The sequence below is a fragment of the Ochlerotatus camptorhynchus genome, unplaced genomic scaffold (assembly GCF_037179485.1).
Source record: "Ochlerotatus camptorhynchus isolate MF236.1 unplaced genomic scaffold, CSIRO-AGI_Acam_v1.1 ptg000141l, whole genome shotgun sequence".
Lineage (NCBI taxonomy): Eukaryota > Metazoa > Arthropoda > Insecta > Diptera > Culicidae > Ochlerotatus > Ochlerotatus camptorhynchus.
In genome coordinates this window covers 4095626-4122664 of record NW_027040631.1, presented here as the reverse complement: position 1 = coordinate 4122664, position 27039 = coordinate 4095626, and the positions used below count along the sequence as shown (strand labels likewise).

At 42.9% G+C, this 27039-nt stretch overlaps 1 protein-coding gene across 1 annotated transcript in view; it reads right to left on the bottom strand.

Moving 5' to 3' along the window:
- Positions 1-14411: 14411 nt before the first annotated feature.
- The window catches only part of tnc (tenectin), a 105963-nt gene continuing 93335 nt past the window's right edge, over positions 14412-27039 (bottom strand). The window contains exons 4-8 of the mRNA XM_065221408.1: positions 25130-25500; positions 24917-25064; positions 18805-24839; positions 15362-18420; positions 14412-15275 (exon numbers count right to left, since the gene is read on the bottom strand). Coding sequence (XP_065077480.1) covers positions 15176-15275; positions 15362-18420; positions 18805-24839; positions 24917-25064; positions 25130-25500 — 9713 coding nt within the window. The 3' untranslated portion in view covers positions 14412-15175. The remainder of the gene's footprint in view (positions 15276-15361; positions 18421-18804; positions 24840-24916; positions 25065-25129; positions 25501-27039) is intronic.

Here is a 27039-nt window from a genome sequence, read left to right as displayed (position 1 = left end):
TGTTATTGCCAGATCAGCTGTAATTACACAGAGAACCAATAGACGATGCTTGGGACTAGCAATCATCCTCAATGTGTAAAAACTGGTGATCTTAAATTAGACAATACCAGCGCCGGCCGCGCCCGAACACTGGTCAAGAAAGGAATGGGAAGGATTGTGTTGACATGACACTCGCTTTGATGGAAGCCGAGAACACCTCTGCACTTCCACGAGGAATCACTGGGATGTTGGATAAGAGGGTTGGGTTTGCAGCAGGGTTCGTTTTGGTAAACGATAAGCTGAATTGATGTCCTAACGATCATATAACGCGAAGGAGCTTGCGATTAAACCCACGGTCTTCTGCTCAGTAAGCAAAAACGTTTGCCACTAGGCAGACGAGCACCTTTTTAATCACCGAGTTGCTGTTATTACCATGTAGTCATATTAACAAATAAAACGATTGACGAATCTTGAATGTGGATGGGCCTGAGATTAGACTCATGATGTTCTGCTCAGTAAGCAAAAACGGTTGCTCTAAGGCCACCGAGCCCCTCATATCACATAATACCGTTGCTCAAATTTTTGTATCCATTCAAACCCGGAACCAACGACAACAACGAGTTTCGCAAAATACACGATACACAAGCGATTTTACCATAAATCTCTTTGATATGTAAGGACCTGGGACCGCGTTTTTCTGCTCAGTAAGCAGGCCACTGTAACCGACGATCTTTCAAATCCGAAAACTAAAAACTACGAAAAAGTACTTAGGCCTTCATTAAGTTCCACTTTCACGCGACGTTCAATGTTTCAATTTGCTCTTTACGTATTGTTCAGGCTATAAATAGGCTCTTTTCAAAAGTTACGCGAGAAATACGCACAATCGTCGCCTACCTCGCAAAACTGGTTCCAAACGACAACAAAGGCATAAGCAACGATGGATTGTTGAACTTTGCTGGCTGGTGTAGTGCTGCTGAAAAAAGATAAGTCTATTATTTTGGTTAGTGATCGTTTGGATTTGGGTCACCCCACGTTGTGTTTAGGTTAGTATAAATAAATAATACTATTTAGTCATATAAATCACCACAGCTCATTATCTTCAGCGTTATCGGTTTTTTGTTTCTGGATCTTTAGTTGCCTCTGTGATATACTTACTTGCGGCATACTATTTTGGGAGTGTATATGAGCGTGTACCATGTACGGTAGCTCATCTCTCATCGTGATGGTGGGACATAGTAGACAAATTAGAGAGAAAACAAGGAGGTATTAGTATTAGTAAACAAACAAAACAAAAGAAGAGAAGAGGAAAGAAGAGCAGAAAAATAAAAAGGGGATAAAGTAGATAACAATGGAAAGAAACGTAGGCAGATTATTAGAAAAGGCATTATCCGAGACCTCAATCAAATGTCACTCCCGCCGAGATCTCAGCGAAACCCTCCCCGCTGAGACCCGCACAGCCGAGCTCGGTAGAAAAAACTAAGTGTGTAGATAGATTAGTAGGAAAATAAATAACTACTTTATGACTCAAAGTGCAATGAATGAGCGTTAGTTTCGGGATCATTTCAGTGTTAGAGTTATGTTAGTTTTGATCCGTAATCAGCCCTGCTGACCCCTCCAACATTAGTTGCAGGCAGTGGTTGTTAGATAATGTGGCACTGTAACTACTACTATTTTAGAGGTATGATTCGTCAAGTTTATACAACTCAATGTTTCAATTTAGCCAAACTATCTATCTTACAATTACAAAAGCAAACCGAAACTTACAATTATATGCAAATGCAAAATGAAACTTGACAAATAATAGTCAATCCCCTTATTCCAGGGCAGGGCCTGACGATTTGAATCTAATTTAATTTTGATCAGTGAACGGGCACCATATGGTACATTTTCTCAACATGAACCTATCATTTCCAGCCTATCTGAACTATATAATAAATGGAAGCCATAACATGGGTTACGCTCCCCCTAAGCGGGCCCTCCGCATCCTGTCTCTGTCTTATCTCAAATATAAAATGCCAATGGTATGAATGTATCTATATATATTGGTCAGGCTTTAGAATCGTCCAGTGGGCAGTGCGCTCTACACTCCAAGTTACCTTTTTTTTAAATTTACCGCAAATTTGATATTTTACCCATTGAGTGTTGATTAGTCACAATGAAACATTGTGACAGAAGTTGAGGTTACTAGTGTATTAAATAATCTAGGTCCTATTTAGGATTATATCTGAAAAATCCAAATCTGGCCAACGCCCACCCTAAACCTAAACCTGTTCTAATCCACCTGAAATGACTAACGTATGGAAGACTTTTACTACCCAGCCATGCAATAGTCTCATTCCGTGCCTTATGGCAACTTGATGATTCTATTGCGCTCATCTTCTTGCACCACCCAGGGGAGACTTGGTCCTGTACCCAATGCTTAACTTATCTCCTTTCCACTCAGCTACTCGCAATTTCTTGTGATATAGTGGGCGGAATATTATTATATGAGACAATTCAATGCAGACGTCTTTCCAAATTTGGCAGATCGACAGGTAATCGGTGAGTTACCACGATAGTTGCTATTCAACAACTCAACAACGTCCCATCGTCAACGCCTGCTATGAGAATTTCCCATTGCAGACGCCAACGAAATGACGTCATCGAGCTATCGATCAACTACCCTGGTTATCGCCTGGTACCTTATAGCACGATGCTAGGAGGCGAACCGGAAGAATCGATGAGCTACCTCCCCCTGCACGTTCTTAATACGTTTCAATTAGATTAAGCCAAATCGTTCAGCTTTAGAATTACAATGAATTCAGATTCAGGCATATACAATTTCAGGTATTGATAGCAGCTGCTTCTTGAATGCATGCTGTGAAAAATTTGAACTCAAAGTGACAGTCTGGTGTGGCAGTTAGGTGGTTCTTAGATTGAACTGCGCAAGTTTTCCTCCGACCGCATGTGAAAAGGAAAAAAAAGAAACCGTTGAATTTTGATAATTTTGAAAGAATCGCCTGGGTAGATGAAAAAGTGAAGACTGCTTGAGCCACCACCATCATTCGTCGGAATTTATTAGTTCTTTGGTAAGTCTCCTGAATTATAGATCCTGCATTCTTCAACGAACGACGTGTAAATATTTACATGATTGACAAATCTCAGGTAATCATAACATATTGATCTTTGAAAACAGCGTGAATGAAAAAAAAACTACTGCGCCAGGATCTGTCATCATTTCATGAGTTCTGTCAAAAAATCGTAAATATTTATGCTGTGTGCAGCGAAGAATTGGCGTAATCGCTCATTTTCGTCGATTTCCGAGTAGCGACCGACTTGCTACTGCGAAATAAAAAAAGTTCTTCTTTTCTCCACAACTCAAACGCAAATTAAATTTGGGTGTGACTTTACTATTCACCTTTTATCATAAATATTCAACAATAATATTAGCCCTTCCTACACTGAAACAAATCGATACGTACCGTTTATTGGATCCATCTTATAACATAGCAATGTCAGAATTTTTTTTCATTCTATGTGATGATTGATAGATTCCATTGGATTATCACTTAAAAACTATGACTGCGATATGGAATGATTTCTATCGTAATTTCACATACTTAGTACATGATATTTCTTTGCTTCGAACGTGGTTAGCGATGGGTAAGATGTATATGAATATTAGAGTGGGTCATGAAAAAACGCAAACTTTACTGCACCAATCGAGAATAACCCTTTTTTGGTTCCATTTGGAGTCCCAAACAATTGTGCAAAATTTGGGGACGATTGGTTGTAACTCCGCTTTCCGCATTGCGTTTGAAATTTGTATGGAAGCTAGTATGGGAAACCCTACTTGTTTGCATTTTTATCCCTAGAGACCACAATGAACCGTGCAACTTGTTATGTACAAATATAGTCCAGGAAGTACCTAACAACTTTGCCAAAGAAAGTACGGTGCTAGAATATATAAAAAAAAAGTTATAGATATTCAAATTATTATGATTTGAATTAAACACCAAAAATCCCTTTTTCTGCCAACACTGCCGGTATACCAATGGAAGTCAGATTCCAAACTGAAATAATATCGAAGTTTCTTATCTTACTGATTTGGTATGTTCAGATGAATTATTCAAAACTGCTCTATCTCATATGTATAGTTGGATAGGGGGGAGGGGGTAGGTTAATAATATACCCCATCCTCCTCACTCATATCAATAGTTACAGTTTGAAATAACTTCGGAGTTTCTTATTTTATCGATTTGGTATGTTCAGGATGAATTATTCAAAAACATTTGCTCAATCTCATAAGCGTTGTTAGACAGCTGGCTGGGAGGGGGGGGGGAGGATAGAAGAGCATCGAAAGAGTACCCCTAGAAATCGTAGAATATTTTAAAATGAAATATTATCATTACAATCCAATGACATTTGTGTGAATATATCTGACATTGTATATTGCACCAAAATAGTAGGGAAGAGAATGGTAGTACTCGCTTTACAACTGCTCTTATGAGATTAAGCAAATATTTTTGAACAACCCATCCAACCAACCCATCCAACCAACTCGAGAGAGATTGTAGTTTGAAGCCTTACCTCCATTTCATATGCCTATGAAATTGAAAAATTGTTTTTGAATAATTCATCTGAACATACCAAATCGATAAGATAAGAAACTCCGAACTTATTTCAGATTGAAACTTTACTTCTATTGATATGAGTGACCCCCCCCCCCCCCATCCCTCCTCCAACTACGCATGTGGGACAGATCTATTGTTTTTGAATATTTCATCTAAACATACCAAAACGATAAAATAATTAACTTCGAATTTGGAGTCTGACTTTCATTGGTACACCGGCAGTGTTGGCAGAAAAAGGGATTTTTGGCATTTAATTCGAAACATTGATCTTTGAACAGCTATAACTTTTCTTAGGGGCATTCTAGTACAATCCATTTTCAAGCAAAGTTGTAAAGCACTTCCTGCGCTATACTAACGTATTTAGATGCGTGGTTTGTGCAAAATTATGGTCCCTAGTAATAAAGAAGCAAAAAAGTAGGTTTTCCCATACTAATTTCCATACAAATTTCAAATGCAATGTGGAAAGCCGGGTTACATCCAATTGTCCCCAAAATTTTGCACAGTTGTTTGGGACCCCAAATGGAACCAAAAAAACATTGTTTTGAAAAAATGATCATCATGACATGAATATTGTCTGATATATTTTATGGTGAAAAACTGTTGATATGCCATGGGTGTGGAAGTCTAATACATTTGCGCTATCCAGCATTTTACGAGCGATGGCCGCCACAATCTGGCTGAGTTTTTGGCTCGGTTTTTGGTAGGGAACATATGATTTCAAGAGCAAATTTTCATTATGTCGTAAGTAACATTCGCACCAATTCGAGAAAAATAAAGTTTTGTTTTGATGACCGAAAAGTTATTCCTATTTCCAAGTAAACACATATAATCTCATAGTGATAGCAATGTTTAACATATTTAGCAGGGTTTTAATCATACAAATGCAAATCGCTAGCTTTCATGCTAAAAAATACTGGTTTTTGAGTCAAAAGTTATTATACGTCGTTTGGTGGCCCCTATTGTTACTTAAGTCAAAGTGTATTTACCAGGATATTCGGGAGAATTATCAATTACGTCTCCTTACGTGCAGCCCATTCATCATTTTAGGACTACCAAAATCATCTTAGCAACAAACAGTTCGATTTATTCACTTTAATAATGAGAAAGCGAAACGACGAACGTACACTTTTCACGGGTTTCTCAGCGCTGTTACTTAAGTCAAACGGCATCTCCATAGAAATTGGGTGACTTAAGTAACATCGAAAACTATTTTGATCGGAAGGTGATTACGTCGAAAAGTAATTTGACTGGTAAATAAATTTAAAAATGGGATTTGATCCTATATTCGGACAGTATATAGTGTAACAGCAGGAGAATCGATTGACACTGATAGCTCGACTTTGTTTACCTTTGTTACATTCGACGTAATGAAAATTTGCTCTTGATTTGACGTTTGGGTTGTGTCGTTTGACGTGTAAACGTTCAAATTAGATTGTTTACACGTCAAACGACACAACCCAAACTTCTAATCTTATGTTCCCTACCAGAAAATCAGTCAGATTGTGGCGGCCATAAGCGATCGTAAAATACTGGACAAGAAAAACCAATGAAAACGATATGATTGAAAATGTGTCAGGTAAATATCTAATACATTTACAATGCTGATAAGTTGATATTTTTTATATGATCGTCATATGATAAATGAAAATCGGTCAAATTATAGGAATTGACTGAAATAGATTTGAAATTATTAAGCATTAGCTTTACTTTTCACTACAATGTCATCAAATATATTATATTAACAATATGATCCACTCTTTCGCTTAGCTGGCGAACCGAATTTTAAGCGATGAAAGCACCTTTGTGACAAAAAAGGCTACCAATGTATTTGTTTATCGTTACGAGGGATAAACCAAATGAAAATTTCTTTAATATTTCAAATGAATGTATTTCAGCATTTTATTTTATTTGATGACAACAGTGACATGACAGACACATTTTAAAGTTATATACACATATGTAGTTGATTTGGCATTCGATCCAGGACTGTTAAGGTGTGATGCAGTCGGTGTCTTCGCTCGGCTGACTTTGAGAAACCTCAAAGAGCTCGTTCATTTAGCATAAAGTAAGAACAGCTCTCCCGACATGGAATGTAATGTAATGTTATGCAAGTTTTGCTAGCGTGAAGATAAATAGCACTGACAAATTTATGTTCCATTTCGGTGGTGTCGTTTGTTCAAATCTTTCTTAATGCTCCTGTGTGGAATAAAACAACGACCAAGGAGCAAGCCAGCTGTACTCAGAGTTAATATTTTTGCAGCGAGTAAATTTGAGTAACTCATAATTACTCAAAGTTGATCAAAGTAGTCGCACATTCATCAAAAAATAAGAATGAAAACAGTTTGAATAAACATCCACTGTCAGAATGATGTTTTGCGCAATAATTTAATATATTGATACAGCACATTAGCCTGATATGCTTAATCTTGAAAAAAATTGTATGTTCAAGCAGTGTGACTTTAAGATTATCCAATCCAAATGAATCAATCCACAAATCCGTCTATAGGTTTGCGAAACCGTGTGAGGGTCGCCACGCGATATTTTTGCTTGGATTGGATGATTAACTAGGAGAATTGTAGAGTCAAGCGGAAGTCTTTAGGTAAGAGCGAACAATAAAATAGAAACTAGCTAGATAGGTAGATATATAGCACCACAGAAGATGGCATCAACAGTGAACTCGTTGTCAAAACATCCAGAAAGGCGTGCATAATGATGGACGTTTTAAGGAAATTTGGGGTCTAAAATTGTAACTGTAAGCTACAGTAATTCAAATTACATAGATCGAAATTAAAGAAGTTTGACAGTTAAAATGAGGGGTTCGTGGATTTTCCTATGATTCGAGGGGTGCATCGATTAGCTTGGGACTGAAGAGAGTACTGGAGCTGAGCCAAAAAGTTGAGCACGTTTCTTCGGGATCTTCTGGTTACGAGTTTTTGCGGTGGAAACTAACGATTTAAAATTGGCAGCCTATTGGTCCCAAGCAAATCGATTAACGTACCCCATTCTAGTCTAAATTTTAGTACTACACTATGTTTGTTTTGATTCGCTATGAAAGTTTGACAAATAAAATGAGGGGTTCGTGGATTTTCCTATGTTTCGAGGGGTGCATCGATTAGCTTGGGACCGAAGATAGTACTGGAGCTGAGCCAAAAAGTTGAGCTCGTTTCTTCGGGACCTTCTGGTCATAGAGTTACCTCTATGGTTCAGGTTGTGGAGTAGCATCATATCTTAAAATAAAATAGGTTGTTAGTGTGCTGTCATTATTGAACAAGAAGACGACATACCCATCATGACAATTGACACAAAAATAAACCCTTTCGGAGTTGGGAAAACATTAGCGAAAGTGATAAATCTTTCAGGAAACATGTTCATAAAGTCTTCCAAGGAGGTTTGGGTAAGCTTGTGCCTCATGTAAAAATTCAGTGCCATAAACATTATGTCTTTGACACGAATGTTGTCATGAAATTTTGCCGATTGATCGTAACTTGAAGGCTCCTGAAAAAAGATAGGATTTTCTCAGTCTTGTCTACCTTGAATTAATAAGATCTGGAATATCGTTCATCGAAGAATTCTGCTTGTATAAAAACTTCCGATTTTTCTGATTCGTCATCAGAAAACTCTACCGACCGCAATCCGAAATAGATTGGCAGCCTACTGCTTCTGAACCAGAGATGAATGAAAGTCCATCACCATAGGAATCTCATGATTTGATAAAAGATCCTCTAACAATCCATGTGGAAGACCACGAACGACGGCAACCAAGCCCTTCATTCATTCAGAATTACTAAAACAACCTTTTTTTTCTCTCAGATCGGTTGTTGGAACTCCGCAGTTTATCGGGGAGACAACCCAGCTGCTGCAAAATCTTTAGCTGATGAAGCACCACACATTATGAAACGAATTCGGGTATATTAAGGAAAAAGAAGCCAGGAAAATGACTCTTAATTAATGACCTACAGTTGATGAATTCCAATTAATTATTTGACTAAGATTAAAAAAAAAGTGAAAAATAAATGACATAACCATTGCCAGAAATATGGCAAATTTTATATCTAATTTATAAAAACGGTTGTTATACATGTATATTTTTGAATGCGATAGATTATATCTAATTTTGTAATAGATTTGATATAATCATATCAAGATCTGTTATAATTTTGTTACCACTAGACGAATTGTTGTTATGATTTTTGTTATTTTAACAACTAACCAGCCACTAAGCGGCGCCGGTGGTGTAGTGGTAAGCGTGATTACCTCTCACCCCAGCAGGCCTGGGTTCAATCCCAGTCGGCGCCGCCGGGATGTTCTGAGGCATAACATCTCTGATCACGCCTTCCTTCGGAAGGGAAGTAAAGCCGTTGGTCCCCGGTTCATGAGTTGATAGGTCGATAGGTAGGGTCCAGGTGTGGGAGCTGCCTCCCTGGCGTCGGTAGCATTGGTGCTCAGCACGGAAAACAAAATCGACGGAAAACAAACCAAAGGAAAAAAAAAATATTAGGGAAAGTAAACACGAAATTTTCATTAGCGAAACATTTATTAGCGGAGATAAAGAAAATATAAATTGAATAACTGCGGAAAATATTCACCCCTAATCCTGTTTTCTAACGAATTGGATTCATAATACAAAAAAAAAATGTATGACCAATCCGATTCGTTCGAAAACGGGAATATTGCTGATTATTGCATTTGTTAATCCCAGCTTCTGTGGGTCTGTTCTCATTCCTTTCCATCGCCTGTGCTTTCCTCCAGAGCAATCCGCATTGAATCCACTGCATATGAGTAGTTCTGCTTAGTTTGAATCCACTTTAATGCTTCCCTAATTGGTTCCAAGTCCACTATGCAACGTCTATACACTCATCCCTCGATACCGCCAGAATTTTTAATACGTTACCTCGGTTACTTTTCGCATTTTGTTCGGTATTTCCAGACCAATAAGCCACAAAGCATAGATGGGATGTGAGACCTTTTTAGCGGTTGGGTTGTTGCACAGAGCAACACATTCATTCAGCCAACTTCAGCACTTGCTCTTCCTGTTCCACGACTTTTAATTTTCTCTGATTGGGGTTCGGGCAACATTCCGGATGAGTTGACACAATCCTCGCTACCATCCGACAAGCGACGGGATAGTATCATAGAGGTAACTCTAAGACCACTGGGTCCCGAAGAAAATCATTATTATTTTTGGCTCACTCAGTACCAGAACAACGGTCCCAAGCAGTCCCAAGCTATTTCACTCACCCCTGCATGTTCTGCATGAATCCACACACCCCTGATGTTATCTGTCAAACTTTCATAGCGAATCAAAACAAACATAGTGTAGTAATAGAATTTCAACTAGAATAGGGTACGTTAATCGTTTGCTTGGGACCAATAGGCTACTAAAGTGGTGAGCCAATTTAAAATCGTTAGTTTCGTATTGATTGTTGATAGTATCATAGACGTAACTCTAAGACCACTGGGTCCCGAAGAAAATCATTATTATTTTTGGCTCACTCAGTACCAGAACAACGGTCCCAAGCAGTCCCAAGCTATTTCACTCACCCCTGCATGTTCTGCATGAATCCACACACCCCTGATGTTATCTGTCAAACTTTCATAGCGAATCAAAACAAACATAGTGTAGTAATAGAATTTCAACTAGAATAGAGTACGTTAATCGTTTGCTTGGGACCAATAGGCTACTAAAGTGGTAAGCCAATTTAAAATCGTTAGTTTCGTATTGATTGTTGATAGTATTTTTGAGCAGGAAGTCTGTAGAAACGGCAGAAACACACCGTAGAAAATACCAGATCCTGAAACTTCCGGTGACGGCGCATGCAGCACAACAAAGCACCTACGCGAAACGAAAACAAATACAGACAGACTTTGACAGATTCCAGTACCGAATCATAAGAATGGGGTACGCCATAGAAGCAACAATCAATACGAAACTAATGATTTTAAATTGGCTCACCACTTTAGTAGCCTATTGGTCCCAAGCAAACGATTAACGTACCCTATTCTAGTTGAAATTCTATTACTACACTATGTTTGTTTTGATTCGCTATGAAAGTTTGACAGATAACATCAGGGGTGTGTGGATTCATGCAGAACATGCAGGGGTGAGTGAAATAGCTTGGGACTGCTTGGGACCGTTGTTCTGGTACTGAGTGAGCCAAAAATAATAATAATTTTCTTCGGGACCCAGTGGTCTTAGAGTTACCTCTATGATAGAAGTACTAGGGACCAATAGGCTACGCAAGCAGTGAGCCAATTTAAAACCGTTAGTTTCGTATTGATTGTTGGCTCTGCTGCAGATCCAGCTTCAGAATGCCTGGTTATACCAATGTAATTTATATAAGGTCCGGGCCAACAGGCTTATTGGTATTAGCAACAATCAATACGAAACTAACGATTTTAAATTGGCTCACCACTTTAGTAGCCTATTGGTCCCAAGCAAACGATTAACGTACCCTATTCTAGTTGAAATTCTATTACTACACTATGTTTGTTTTGATTCGCTATGAAAGTTTGACAGATAACATCAGGGGTGTGTGGATTCATGCAGAACATGCAGGGGTGAGTGAAATAGCTTGGGACTGCTTGGGACCGTTGTTCTGGTACTGAGTGAGCCAAAAATAATAATGATTTTCTTCGGGACCCAGTGGTCTTAGAGTTACCTCTATGGTATTAGTGAAATATGTAAAAGTTTAATGGTGTTCGTATTTCATTCTAATGTTTATCTTTTTACACGAAACAGCTGTTGGCAGTGACGTAAATCTCACTGTTCGCAGTATGGAATGTTATGGTAGAGTGACGTCGTCACTTGAGTGCTCAGCAATGTTTACAATATGTTTGCTTATAACACCAGCAAGCCGCTTGTTGGCCCGGACCTTATATAAACGTCATTCCATAAGACTATCTTACTAAATTTTAGTATTCAGAATTATTTTTCCCAAAAAAATTTCGACCGCTGGTATCGATTTTGATTGTTTTGAGGGACCTTCTAGTGACCCTCCAAGAGTTGTCCTGCAGCAAGGAACCTTGGAACCTCTGGCCTTGTCCGTTGAGTGATATGGACACTTTGTTCAAACCCGAGGATGACATTTGTTGATTTTGTTGTTGTCTAATGTAGATTTTCGGATAAAGCAACTCACAGTTTGGTGTATTTTTATTCAATTTTTACGTAAAAATTTTATTTCAGTATAAAAGGACACTTAAAAATATCCTGATTTTTTCTCATATTCTTTTGCTTCCTTTCTTTTCACGTCGTTTCATTTGCTTCCGTTTGTTGATTTGTATTCAATTTACGCTGATCTTCTTAATTTACTTCATTGTTTTGATGTTGTTGTTGTTTTGTTTGTTATGCTTCAAACTTTCAAACGTGTGTTGATTCGCACAGAAAAGGAATATTGAACCGGAAGGTTTTTACCTACAGACGTTTCACAAATCATACAAGGAAATTCCGCGTTACAAGCTTCAGTTGTGCTCGCTGGTTGTTCGTTTTCTTGTTTCTATATAAATTAATGATCTTAATAAAAAAAAATCTGTTCTCTCGATTTTTGAACCCGAGCAAGATTTCTGGTCGCAGCCGTGCCGTTTACACCTTCTCTTTGTGTTTGTGTTCGCTCGCTCGAAATTGGTTTATTCTATGTTCGGTTTCCATAGACAGCGGAAGAGGTCATCGTTTGGTAAAGGATAAAATTTGGAAGCAATCCAAACACGATCGGTTGCTAGCAAGTTTTATCCTGTTTTCACTTTAAAATTTGATAATAATTTAAGGAAGAAAGCTAACATGATTCATTTTCACGCTGTCTATCATTGCTACATATTTGGGAGGTTTGATTAAAACACGAACTTCACCCTAGATAAGTACTTTCAGTAGTTGTCTTGTGGTGGTGAGTTTAACGATCAATTGCAACTTGTTGTTTAGTGATTAGGAAGGTAGAAACACATTTCATTGTTAGTAGTAAATAAATAAGAATGCCGTGAGTGTCCGCGTGAATCATGGTCACTCACGGGAGCGAATATGGGAGAAGGTACAGCACGGGCGAGCTAATGTCGCTCCGGTTCATGCGTTTTCGCTCTTTCTTTCTATCTCTCTCTCTTGCTTGCGTTCGCCTGAGTGTGCTTTCGGGAGGTGTTTTGGCAAACACTCACACGAAGAGCTCTTGGTTTTACGACTCATTCTTTCAGTCGACATTTTCCAACACTGGTTTCTGTGTTCGCTGCTTTCGGGATCTACAGTTATGCATGAGCTTGCTTTCTTCTGAGTAAATTAATAGCTAAGTAATACATTTAAATCGATAGGTTCAATATTCGGTTTGCATTTTTTTGTCTTTTTATGCTTTTTTGGAAGGGATCTTGTCTAAATTTGAATATTGCTTAACTTGCATTTTTTTCCATTTCGTTTTCATATTAGTATGAGTTATCCTTCAAAAAATTATTTTTGAGAAAGTAGCTTTTTGAAACTGATTAAAATTATGGCAAATATACAAATATAAAAAAGAAGTGACAGAAACACATAAACTTAGATAAAAATACTCTCTTCTTTTACTTACTTTGAGCTTTTCGTTCTAATTAGTTTAATTATTTGATAATTTTGAATTACTTCGAGCACTTTTACTCTGTTTACTTCTGTCCGAAAGTTAAAAAAAAATGTGTTTAAAACCCTACTGTCATTTTTTTTTAGATTAATTCACTTTTTTCTTCTCTGTCTATAAATTAATAATATTTACATCTTTCACGCTCTCTGCTCGCCCCCGCGACCATATTATTTCGGTAGTGAGTGTGAGTGAATGGTTTTGAAAAAGCACTCTCCAAAGTGGTGCGCCATGGAAATCGGCTGGATTGGGTGGGAGAAAATATGAGAGACGACCAGAGAGTCGGAAAAAGGTAAATTTTGTTCGTTCTATTTTGATCTCTGGAGGTGGGTGACCGGGGCCGGATCCATCAGGTTCAAGCGATCGAATTGAATTCGGTCGGTCGAGCACGTTGACGGAACTGGCTCATGCGGACTCCCACCTAACTACCTACTACCTTCTCAAACGAGGTTTCGTGATTTAGTTTTTCTTGTTTCGAAAACTTCTTCTGGTACGATGGAATGTGTGTCTATTTATGCCCAAAATGCGCTATAGTTAAAAGGTTTTTTTTTTCGTTTGTGTTAATAATACATATCACATCTTGTGTCCTCGTTTGTGTTTATGTGAGCTTGCTACGTTCTGGATGTGAGTGTGTGTGCATGTAAATGATTTTGTATTGTTCAAAGTGGGTGTCTCTCTTTTTTTTCTTGTCACCGTGGAAACTGAGTAGGCGTTGGTAACACTTTCAAAAGTGAGTCACGGACTGTCAGCCTGATTTGAGAAATCAAAAGAATTCAAGGGTGATGGAGAGGAGGGGGCAGCTAAAGTTAGTCTCTTAATCCTATTCATTCCTACAAGTCTCGTATCATCGTTATTTTTCTCTTTTGTTTTCCTATGCAGTGAGATTTGCGTTCCTTTCATCGAAATGAAAAATGAAACGGTTGACACATAGAGAAGAGCGTTCAGTACGAGGGGCGAGTCGATGCACCATCGCGTTCTCACTCTTGCACTCGTATTCTACACGTTCTATTACATCAAAAATTAATAAATTTAACACGTAAAAAACGGAAATGCATATTCATATCCATGTATAAAAAATAACATTCACATTGAGGTTAGATTTTTACACTTACAAGAGCGCACTGAGGGGGGTATCGTTTCGATGTGTGTGTGTGTCTTAATTTTGATCAGAGATTTTTACGTCTCTAAAAACAAGCATCTACGTTAAAAAAAAGACAAGATTTCGGCGATTTGAGTGGGTGTGAGTCTGTGTTTGTTCTGCTGCGATTCATTGCTAAACTTTCCCGATTCGTTTCCTTTGCCATTCCTTTCTATTAAAAAAACGTAAAACAGAGAGACTAGAAGTAATTGTATGAGACACGACGACCACTTTCTGGTATTTTACCTAACGGTTTGTTGTTTTTAGTTTTCGTAAATTAATTCGATATTTTGTCACGTCGAAAAAATTCTCCTATACACAAGAAATAATTAGAGTACCAGCTCACCTGATCGAAGTCAGCCATAATGGAATGGTTCCAAAATGGCCGTCGTCAATCAGGTGAGCCTTGATCTAGAAATCGTTGTCTCGGCTATACTGATCTGTTTGCGTATGTGTTAGTTAGTGCGTATTCGTCTGTTTGTGTATATATGTGTGTGTGTGTGTGTGTGTGTTTGTGCGTGAGTTTTTGCTGCGTTCTGTGAGTGATTGTTGTTGTTTCAAGTCTTTTGAAATAATGAGCTACTTTGTTTCGTGTGACGTCTCTTTCTCTTTTTTCTTGTTTGCCATCGTTCGCCTTTCACTACTCGCCTAGAGATGCAGCACAGACAACCACATCTCCTTCCTATTACTGGTTACCCATTTCGCACAGTTCTTCATTTTCTAGATGGAAAATGAATTCTAACGTGAGATTACCTCCTTAACGTTGTATTCGCTCGCAATCTCGCTCTCTCTCTTGTCTAATCTCTCTCTTGCTTCTTCCATTCCGTACGCTCGCTCGCTCGTTGGCTACCTGTCTAGTCGCTTCATCTCCTTCGGGATGCTGCCACGGCAATCATCTGCTGCAACATTGGCTCTGGACTGCACGCCTTGGGTTCGCACTTCATCTGGCCATCTCCGCCACATCTGCAAAAGGAGATAAAAATACAAAATGAATGTCAATCAGAGTTTCACTTCTGAAATGAAAATAACCAAAAGCTGCTAATACTCACAAGCATCGCATGCAAGGACCGCTGGCAGACGCCACGGTTTCACCGACCTGGTAGGCCTTGCCCTGGATCTGACAACCACGCTTCGTCACTGAGCCCTTGTAGGCGTGCGACAGGAAGTGCGGTGGCAGCGTCGTGGTCGTGGTGGTCGTACTGGTCGTAACGTTGAGCACCGTAGCCATCGAGACAGGACATTCGTACCGCGGACAGCAGAAACCGGAAATTGGCTCCTCGTGACATCCGCTGATTGGAGGTGGGCACGACTGCTGCAAACAGATAATATCGCTGCGGAAGCAGAAGCAGAAATCGCACGGATCTTCACGTGGAATTTGCTGAGCGGAGACGTAGAGCTTGCCACCGTATCGGCAAGTTCCCGGTCCAAACGAGGCTGGATCTTCCTCATCGGTGTAGTCGTCTTCGTATGACGATGGTGGGTAATGTGGTGGCATATGTCCATATCCTGGATCGTAGTGCTGGCCTCCTGGTGGTCCGTACGATGGTCCTGGAGTTTCAGCTTCTGGTTTTGTGCTTGTGCTCGATGGGAAGTAACTGTCTTCATAACCAGGTGTCACTGGTTTCTGAATGTCTTCTTCCTTTTCATCAAACACTGGCTTGGCTTGTTGTTGTAGATCTTCTTCCTCGTCGGCTTCAACTGGTTTTTCTTCAGCCGGTTTCTGTACTTCTTCCTCTACTGGTTTCTGCACTTCATCCTGAGCAGGAACAGCTGGCTTATCGGCTTCCTTTTCTTCATCGAAAACTGGCACCATTGGCGCAGCAGTTGTTTCCTTGATTGGTTCTTCAGTCACTGCATCAGTTGTGCTTTCAACCTTAACTGGAGCCATCGTCGTCGGAATTGCATCTTGTTCAACTTCGGCTGGGGCAGCGGCAGTTGTTGGCGCTGGTGCCTCATCATCATCGTGACTCACAGATGCTGGCTGATCTTCTTCCTTCTCATCGCTAACTGGTGCTGCTGATGTAGCTTCCTTTTCTTCCTCATCGGCAACAGCAGCAACACTAGCTGCAGTAGTAGCTGGTTCAGCCATTTCTGGTTTTGGTTCCTCATCAGCTTCCACTGTCTGTGGTTCTTGATCTGCAGCAGGAGTAGCAGCAGGTGGTGAAACTTCATGTTCTCCAGATTCATCTTCATCTTCAATGGCCTGCACTGGTGTCTGCTGAACTTCATCATGCTCTTCCTCAAGGGAAGGTTTTCCAGTATCTTCGCTTTCCTTTTCGGCATCCATGACTGGAGCAGTTGCAGTAGTTGCTGGCGTTTCATCATCAGTTTTGATTGGTTCCTCTTCAATGGTCTCATCCAGCTCTGGTTTTTGCTCTTCATCTGCAGCTGGAGTCGGTTTCACTTCCTCTTCTTCCGTAGCAGGCTTCTGTTCTTCATCTGCAGCTGGAGTCGGTTTCACTTCTTCGTCTTCCGTAGCAGGCTTCTGTTCTTCATCTGCAGCTGGAGTCGGTTTGACTTCCTCTTCTTCCGTAGCAGGCTTCTGTTCTTCATCTGCAGCTGGAGTCGGTTTCACTTCCTCTTCTTCAGTAGCAGGCTTCTGTTCTTCATCTGCAGCTGGAGTTGGTTTCACTTCCTCTTCTTCAGTAGCAGGCTTCTGTTCTTCATCTGCAGCTGGAGTTGGTTTCACTTCCTCTTCTTCAGTGGCAGGTTTCTGTTCTTCATCCGCAGCTGGAGTGGGTTTCACTTCCTCTTCTTCAGTGGCAGGTTTCTGTTCTTCATCCGCAGCTGGAGTCGGTTTCACTTCCTCTTCTTCAGTGGCAGGCTTCTGTTCTTCATCCGCAGCTGGAGTCGGTTTCACTTTCTCTGCTTCAGTGGCAGGCTTCTGTTCTTCATCCGCAGCTGGAGTCGGTTTCACTTCCTCGTCTTCAGTAGCAGGCTTCTGTGCTTCATCAGCAGTTGGAGTCGGTTTCACTTCCTCTTCTTCGGTAGCAGGCTTCTGTGCTTCATCAGCAGTTGGTTGCACTTCAGCTGGCTTCTCTTCTTCATCAGATTCCTTCACCGGTGCATCAGTAGTCTTCTCTTCTTCATCGGACTCCAGTGGTTTCGTCTGATCATCAGCCTCAGGAACTGGCTTATCCTCTTCGTCAGATTCAACTAATGTTGGCTGCTGTTCATCAGCTTCCTTCACCGGAGTAGCCATTGTCGATGGTTGTTGATCATCCATCTGCGCAATAGTCGTAGATTCTGCTGGCTTCTTCTCCTCATCTGCTTCAACTTCAGCTGGTTTCTCTTCATCATCGTCCTTAATGGTGGATTGAGTGGTTGGTACTTCTTCCTTATCGAGAGATGGTTTCTGTTCCCCGGCCTCTGGCTTCTTCACTTCATCCATAACTGAACTGACAGTAGTAGGAGCAGTTTCTTCAGCTGGTTTCTCTTCTTCTTCATCAGCTTCAACTGGTTCCACAGCTGGTTTCTGCTCTTCTTCATCAGATTCAACTGGTTTCACATCTGGTTTCTGTTCCTCTTCATCAGCTTCAATTGGTTCCACAGATGGCGTTTGTTCTTCTTCATCAGCTTCAACTGGTTCCACAGATGGCGTTTGTTCTTCTTCATCAGCCTCAACTGGTTCTACAGCTGGTGTTTGTTCTTCTTCGTCAGCTTCAACTGGTTCCACAGATGGTTTTGGTTCTTTTTCATCAGCTTCCACTGGTTCCACAGATGGTTTTTGTTCTTCTTCATCAGCTTCCACTGGTTCAACAGCTGGTTTCTCTTCCTTATCCATATCCAGCACTGGTGCATCGGTCGACACAGGCTTTTCAGTTACATCGGATTCCACTGGTTCAAAGGATGGTTTCTCTTCCTCATCCATATCCATCACTGGTGCATCAGTCGACACAGGCTTCTCAGTTTCATCGGCTTCCACTGGTTCAACAATTGGTTGCTCTTGATCCTTTTCGGTTTCATCAGATTCAGTAGCAGGCTTTGGTTTTTGCGCTTCATCTCCCTCTACAGCATCCATTGCTGGAGCCATTGTTGCCTGTGCTTCCTGTTCATCATCTTCAACAGTAGCATCGGTAGCAGCAGCTGGCTTCTCTTCTTCATCAGCCTTCATAGCAACCTCGGTAACAGCAGCTGGCTTCTCTTCTTCATCAGCCTCCATAGCAACCTCGGTAACAGCAGCTGGCTTCTCTTCTTCGTCAGCATCGATGGCAGTTTCAGTTACAACAGCAGGTTTGTCTTCTTCGTCAGCTTCGACAGCAGGTTTCTTTTCTTCGTCAGCATCGATGGCACTTTCAGTTACAACAGCAGGTTTCTCTTCTTCATCGGCTTCGACAGCAGGTTTCTCTTCTTCGTCGGCTTCGACAGCAGGTTTCTTTTCTTCATCAGCCTCGACAGCAGGTTTCTTTTCTTCGTCAGCCTCGACAGCAGTTTCAGTAGCGGCAACTGGTTTCTGTTGCTCATCCGCTTCTACAGGCTTCATTTCTTCTGCTTGTGCCATTTGTGTAGTAGACTCCTGTTCGTCAGCTTCCACTGGTTCAACAGCTGGTTTCTGTTCCTCATCGTCAGCCTTCATTGGAGCGTCGGTTGGTTTTATTTCAGCTTCATCTAGTGCTGGTTTCTTCTCTTCTTCAGTTGGTTTCTGTTCTTCTTCATCATCAGCAGGAACAATTGAAGCAATAGTGGTAGGAGCCTGTGGTTCGTCAGCTTCCTTCAATGGAGCTTCAGTGGCAGCTGGAGTATCATCTTCGGTTTCATCTGAGGTCTGATCATCGTGAGCGGCTGGAACAGAGTGCTGTGGTTCTTCTTCTTCTTCGGAAGCAACTTCATCCTCAACCTTGACTGGTGCTTCGGTTGGTTTGACTTCATCGGCTTCAATTTCCGGTTTCACTTCATCTTGCTCTGGTTTATGAGTAGCGGCCATGTCTTCATCCTTAGCATCAGATTCTGGAGCCATCATTTCGTCATCCTTAGCTGGAGTGGCTGTGGTAGCTGGCTTTTCTTCCTCATCAGCACCAGCTGGTTTTTGTTCCTCATCAGCATCAGCTGGTTTCTGTTCTTCATCGGCAGCAGGTGTAGTGGCAGGTGCAGTTTCATCAGATTCCTTCTGTTCCTCATCAGCTCCAACTTCTGGTTCCTTGTCATCGTCGCTGACCACTTCAGGAGTTTTATCATCATCGGTCATCATCGTTGGTTCGTGTTCCAAGTCAACCGCACTAACAGGTTTCTGTTCCTCATCCGCTTCCTTCATTGGAGCAGCTGTTGTAGCATGAGCTTCTTCTTCGTCAGCTTCAGGTTCTTCAACGGCATCGGCAGCAACAGTTGGTTTCTCTTCTTCATCAGCGGTTGGCATAGCTGGTTTTTCTTCATCGGTAGATGGAGTGGCCATGGTAACAGATTCGTCACTTTCTGGTTTCTGTTCTTCATCAGCACTTGGAGCTGACGTCGTGGCGGTTTCATCGCTGGCTGGTTTCTTTTCTTCCTCAGCTTCAACATCTGGCTTGTCATCGCTTGCCACAGTGGTTTCTTCTTCAACTGGTTTCTTCTCTTCTTCATCCACTTCAGTTGGCTTCTCGTCACTTTCCGCAACAGGTTTCTGCTCAACGGTCACCACTGGAATAATTTCTTCTTCAGCTGGCTTTTCATCATCGGCAACAACTGGTTTCTGTTCTAGTTCATCCACAGATGGTTTCAATTCTTCTTCAGCATGTTTCTCATCGTCGACAGCCACTGGTTTTTGTTCTTCTTCATCCATAGCCGGTGTCACCGGTTCTTCAGCAGGTTTGTCATCATCAGATGCAACTGGTTTCTGTTCTGCTTCGCCCACAGCTGGTTTGTCATCATCAGAAGCAACTGGTTTCTGTTCTGCTTCGTCCACAACTGGTTTTGTCTCTTCTTCAGCAGGTTTGTCATCGTCGATAGCAACTGGTTTCTGTTCCTCATCGGCAGCCACTGGTTTCATTTCTCCTTCAGCTGGTTTGTCATCATCGCTAGCCACTGGCTTCTTTTCTTCCTCAGCTGGTTTGTCATCATCTGCTGTGGTTGGTTTCTGTTCTTCATCCTCGGCAGCTGGCTTCAAATCGTCTTCAGCTGGTTTCTCGTCATCAGAGGCCACAGGTTTCTGTTCTGCTTCATCCACAGCTGGTTTCTCATCATCAACAGCAACTGGTTTCTGTTCTTCATCTTCAACTGCAGGCTTCAATTCATCTTCAGCAGGTTTTTCTGCATCGCTAGCCACCGGCTTCATTTCTTCTTCAGCTGGTTTTTCCTCATCGGCAGCCACTGGTTTCTTTTCATCTTCAACTGGCTTCACTTCCTGTGGTTTCTGATCATCTTCAGTCGATTTATCATCCTCTTCTTCCTGCTCATCGGATGTTGGAGCTGGTACTTCTTGGACGATGGCTTCTTCGCTGCTTTCTTCATCGTCAGCACCGGCGTCTGCGCTCACTGGTACATGTTCCTGTTCCTCTTCAGAGCTAACGTTTTCATCATCAACTGTTGGCTGTACTTCTGGTTTTTGTTCAGCGTCGGCTTCGACATCGGCAGCGGCTGCTGGTGCAGCCTGAGTAGCTGGTGCATCTACCGCCTTGATCGTTGTAGCTTCGTGTTCCTTGATCTGATCATCCGACTCGAGTGGCATCTGAGTATGCATTTCTTCCAGTGGCATCTCTGGAGTAATAGCATCCTGGCTCACCGGAGCACTGGTTGTTGCAGGTTGGGCTTCTTCATCTTCCATAGGTTTCTTATCTTCGTCATGTTCTGGAACTTCAACGGCAGGTGCAATGGTAGTCTTCACTTCATCGTGGCTTGGTTCAACAGGCTTTTCGACTTCATCAATCGTATCGTCCAATCCACCATCCATCTCTACTACGGCCTTTGCAGTTGTTGCTTCTTCAGCAGCCTTGACGGTTGTTGCTTCTTCGGCAATCTTAACAGTTGTAGCTTCTTCAGCAGTCTTGGCAGTTGTTGCTTCTTCTCCAACCTTAACAGTTGTAGCTTCTTCAGCAGTCTTGGCAGTTGTTGCTTCTTCTGTAACCTTAACGGTGATAGGTTCTTCAGCAGCCTTGGCAGTTGTTGCTTCTTCTGTAGCCTTAACGGTGATAGGTTCTTCAGCAGTCTTGGCAGTTGTTGCTTCTTCTGTAGCCTTAACGGTGATAGGTTCTTCAGCAGCCTTGGCAGTTGTTGCTTCTTCTGTAGCCGCTTGGGTAGTAATTGGCATTTCGTCAGCTGGTTTGTGTTCATCTACATGTCCTGGAACGTGATCATCAAGTGGTTTCTGTTCGTCTTCTTCATGTTCCATCACGTGATCCTGTTCGGCGGTTGGGATAAAGATTGGACTTTCGTCATATTCGTCAATTGGGAAGTGAATGCTATCGTCATGTTCAATCGGCTCATGCTCTTCCTCGACAACTGGTTCAACTGGCATTGGTTTTTGGCCAACCTGAACCTCATCGTGTTCCGGTTCATCAACTGGGAAGTGAATGCTATCATCAACTGGTGCTTGAGCAGGAGCTTTTTCGGTCATCGGCAGAGCTTCGGCTTCTGATTTCACAGTTACTTGAGCTGGAGCTTCCTCAGTCATCATTGGTGCGTCGGATTCTGGTTTCTCGGTTGCTTGAATTTCTGGTTGCTGGTCCTTTTCGGTTGGAACAGCGACATCATCAGCAGCAGCTTCAACAGGCATGGCGGTAGTAGCTGGAACATCTTCAACCTTCTGTTGCTCGTCTTGTTCTGGTTGTTGTTCTTCATCGTGGGCAATGGTTGGTTTAGCTGTGGTGGCTTCGGATGGAGCTTCTTCATCTTGAGCGGCGGCAGCTGTCGTTTCTGGCATGTCTTGCTCTTGGTCCTTCTCGGTAGCCATTGTAGTGGCAGCGACTGATTCAACTGGCATGTCTTGCTCTGATTCTGGCTTCGATGACTCAGCTGCAGCATGATCCATTGTGGGAGCTTTCTCCGTAGCAATTGGCTCCTCTTCCTTCTCGTCAGCTTGTTCAACGGCCTTAGCAGTAGTGACATCATCGTGAGCAGGTGCTTCTTCATCCTTCTCTTCAGATGGAGTGGCTGGTTGTTCTTCTTCATCAGCGGCGGTGTCAGCAGCAACGGCAGCCATGGTGGTATGAACGGCTTCGTCGGCAGCTGGAGCAGTAGTAGTTGGGGCAGCAACCATGATTGGTTCGTCTTCCTCCTTCTCGGCTTCAACCGGTTCAACAGGCAATTTTTCATCGTGTTCGGGTTCTTTTTCGGCAACCTGGCTTTCAGTTGGCACGAATTCGTCCATAGCCGGTGCTGAAGTGACCTTTTCTTGCTCGATTTCATCGTCGGCAACAATGGCCGCAGATGTGATTCTAATCGGTTCTTCGGCTTCATCTGACTCGACTTCACTGTCACTATCAGATTCCGAATCGCTTTCAGATGGTTGGTCCTGTTCTTCAGATTTGCTTGGTGTAATGACAACTGGACGACGAGTCGTTACCTTACCCTGATCTTCAACCTGGTTGGATTCTTCCTCTTCGTCGCTATCATCAGAAGTGGAATCGCTCGCCGATGGTTCATCTTCTTCCTTGGATTCTTCGGTAGTGTCATCGGAAGATGAGGAACTTTCGGTGGACGAGCTTTCGGTTGGCTTCTTGGCATCTTCAGAGACATCGCTGTCGGATTCGGAAACGCTTTCGTCTCGTTCCAATGCGTTGCACTTGTACGTTGGGCAGCACTCACCAGGAGCAGCTGGCACTGGAGCACAGTCCTTGGCTGGAGCTAAAGCGCACTGGACCATCTCGCATTGCACAATACTGTTGGAACACTTGCATGAATCTTGACATTTGTTGTTGGCCGGGATCAATGCATTGTTCTTGTAGGTGATACCATCGACCAAACAATCACCTTCTCCAGGGATAGCTTCTGGGAACATCTTGTCTGGTGTTTCCTCATCTGTTTCTTCCTGAGGTTTCTTGTCGTCGCTCGATGGAATAACGGTGTTCATTTCGACTGGTTCGTCCATATCGACAGCGGGTGTATCCTTCTTATCGTCTTCAGCTGGAACCACGGCATCGGCAACTGGAGCAGTAGTCGTCATGGCATCGTCCAGAACGTGCGAGTCGGCTTCCGGTGGTGAATGAGTCATGATTTCTTCCGTTGGCATTTCTGGAATTCTGGCGGTAGTTGGGATTGGTGGCAATTCCGTTACAATCTCGGCTGGTGGCAGTTCGATGAAGTCTTGTTCTGGGACATTGTCTTCGAATTTGTGAGCCGGTTCCTTGGTGTAGGTGGTGGATTCGATGCCCTTCACGGTGGTGGCTGGAGCTTCTGGTTGGTCGGATTCAAGGGCTGGGCTTTCTGGTTTGTCGTCGGATTCCACAGTGTCGTCAGCGGCAGCCAGCGGTGCCATGGTGGTAGCGAATGCTGGTTCGTCAGACTCGATACGAGCGGTTGTGGTTTCCGAATCGTGGAACGGTGGAAGGTAGGTGCGGCTTTCGGTAGTCTGACCAACATCGTCGTCGCTGGCGGTGAAAGCAAATGCAGTGGTCGTTTCAGCAGGGATTTCTTCGTCGCTTTCCTTCGCTGGAGCCATGGTTGTGTAGGAAGAGGCTTCGTCATCCGAGACAGTTGGGGCTACGAGATCCTTCTCTGGTTCAGCTGGGTGTTCGGTGGTGGCGGATTCCTCTGGTAGATCGTGACTAACCGCTGCTTGTTCGACTTCGACTTCGTTGTCCTTTTCGGATTCAGGCTTGGCATCATCAGCTTCAGGGGCAGCAGCCGTGGTAACCTTTGGTTCTTCATCGTGTTCATCGAGAGCCACGCTGTCCGATGCTGGAGCTTCTGGTTCCGGTTCCTTCTCGTCCTGAACGGCGGCTTGGGTGGTTGCTTCCTTTTCGTCGGCTTGGCTTGGTTGACTAGTGGTTGGCTTGTCGTCAGCAGTTGGCATTACAGGAGCTTCATGGTGTTGTTGTTCATCAGCTTCCTCACTTTCGTCATCATCGTCATCGTCGTGATGAACTGGTTCCATCTCGATACTTTGTTCTTCTTCGCTTTCGGATTTGTCATCAACCATGGTTTCCGGGTGTGGAATGTGTTGCTGCTGAACGTCTTCCTCATCGTCGACTGGTGCGCTGGCAGTTTCGTCACTGCTTATTGGTGCCTGGGCGGTTGTAGCGTCTTCATCTTCAGCAATTTGATCATCGGATTCCGGTCGGAGCGTCGTAGTGGCATCCGTTGTTCCGTCGCACATGTACGTATCCGGGCAGCACTGTCCTGGTGCTGGCGGAAGTGCCGTGCAGTTCTTGCCTTCATTTTCCAGTGGAGTTCCGCATTCCTGAACGGCGCACACGATGTCTCCTCGCATACAGTAGCAGTGTTCGCATGGTTTTTCGGTAATGATCATGGAACCATCGGCGTACACTTCGCTATTGTGGACACAGTCCGTTGAGACGGTCGGAGACATCGTGGTCGTAAGGATGAAGCCAGGTGTCGGGCGTACGGTGGTGGTCATTTCATCTTCCAGTTGCAGTGGGTTCATTTCCCTGTCGTGATCTGTGAACGGTAAGAAGAAGAAGAAAATGGGTCTTGAGGATCGAGCTGTGCAAGGCGCCTGGTGATGAACTACTTACCGCAATCGTATCTTACTGGACAACAGACGCCCTTGTTGTAGATTGGCTGACATCCGTCAATATGTAGCGTACACTCCTGCATGACACAAGTGGTCATGTTACGAATACAGTAGCACAGTTCGCAAGGCTTGTGGGGATTTGATGGCACCTGGGAGAGAGATATTGGGATGGTTAGATTGGAGACTAACTGGAGTTGATCGATTGTTGACTTACTTGAGCTCCTTCCGGATAGTATCGGTTTTCGATCGTACAACCATATTGATCTGGGGCACCAACCGCCGTCGAGCTGCCAGCAGCATCGGTTGAGGTCTGATGATCGACCAGCTGAACTTCGACTTCGGGACAGGTGATCACCGGGCAGCACTGGTCTTCACGTTTCTCGATCGTACAATCCTGACCGATCGCCTTGGTGAAAGGACACACTCGCAGGTAGCACATCAGCATACGATCATGGCAGGTACAGTTCAGGCAGGGCTCGTTCGTCATGATACGGTCACCTTCGCTGTAGTGATTGTAGTTATAGTAGCAGCCCGCCGATTCGCCATAGTTCTCTAAGTCAGTCTGATCGCTCTCGTACATAGGTGCTGAAAGGAAGAAATCAAGATTAATTACGAGCATAGAGTTGCGTGCAAGTTTTGCACTTGGTCAAGTTGATACTTTCAAATGGTGTGAAAGGTTGCATGCGGGAAATGTTGCATACAAGCGAGAATAACCGTTTTTTGCCCGTTTCCGTACCAAAGGCCAACTTTTAATAACCGAAACGAACTTTCTGCATGGCATCATCCCGTGGTGAGTTGTTAAATTCTCGCGATAAAGTAAACGAGATATGACCCCCCTACCATTAAGTGTATATGAGGCATTAAAGTGACAGGGAAGAGGAAAAAGAGCAAAGAATCCATCACAGCCGACGTCGGCTGGATTTCTAAGTAAACGTACTGCATAAAAAGCTCATATATCCATATCTTTACCCTCGATGTAAATCATATTCCGTCAGTCTTGGGATGACTAGTCTTATCCTTTTCCGCCTTTATCCTCCCTAACTCGATACTGGGGGTAGCTGTCGACTCAATTTGCGGATCACAGACTCACACGTGTGCTGGTTCGTTCTGACAACGGAGTCTTCCTCGTTCCAGCAGCACTCGCAGACACTCGCAGCACCATCACCGCTTTTACGATGTTACGGCATGCCTTCAAGGCGGAAGAAAGACAAAGTCGGTTCTGTTTTCGTTTTTTTTTGATCTGGTAGAAAATGGAAAAATTATGAATCATTCCCTGTCAGAGCTCGTTTCGGACTATCCTGTCTGTTCCACTGCAGTAGACCACACCACACCGCCGAGCCGAACCGGTGAAATGCACACAGATGCTAAGTTAATTATCGAGATAAATCATCCCTCACTCGCTGGGTGTGGTGTGTTTTCTGGGCACTCTCTTCCTCGTCCTTCTTCGCGCCGCTCGGCTCTTTGTTGTTTTCTCCTCCTTCCAAAATGACAGCAACGGTAAAATTTTGCGACATGTGAACAAGTTCATTTCCGAAAACTGGAGCAACCGGGGGACGTCATTCATCTTTCCCTGTGCGAAACGGCTGCTCTCTGTACACTGAATCGATATTGCACGCTTCGGGTTCGGTGTGCTGAAAATGAAGGCAGGCTTTGGCGGAGTTTGAATTTTCTGTGAAACCGTCAATCGAAGTGTGCGTTGGTCGCGGTTTGTATTGTTTGTGCGCTTTCAGCAACCGCCATCAAGATTGTGAAATTAGTAGGAAACGGATCGCTTGCCACAGTGGCCAGTCAACGTCCAACGTGTTAAGAATTGCACTTCTGCTTGATTGACAGTTTCAGTACATTGACAGTTTCTGTATTAATCAAGGGGCAGGACAGCTTTTGCTCATGAGTAAAATCGGAGTAGTTAATTTTGAGTAACCCTGAGTTGCTCTGAGTAACTCGCGTTGATGAATATCAAATACACATAGCAACCTGATTTTTGTGTTAAAATCTGTCATCATCGGTGCGCTGAAGCCGATTGAAATATTTTTCCACAATAATTTCATAAGCAACTGAAAACTGATGCTGAGTTCTTGCGGATGAGAACTTGTGATGTTGGACTTCCTGGATTGTATAATTCTG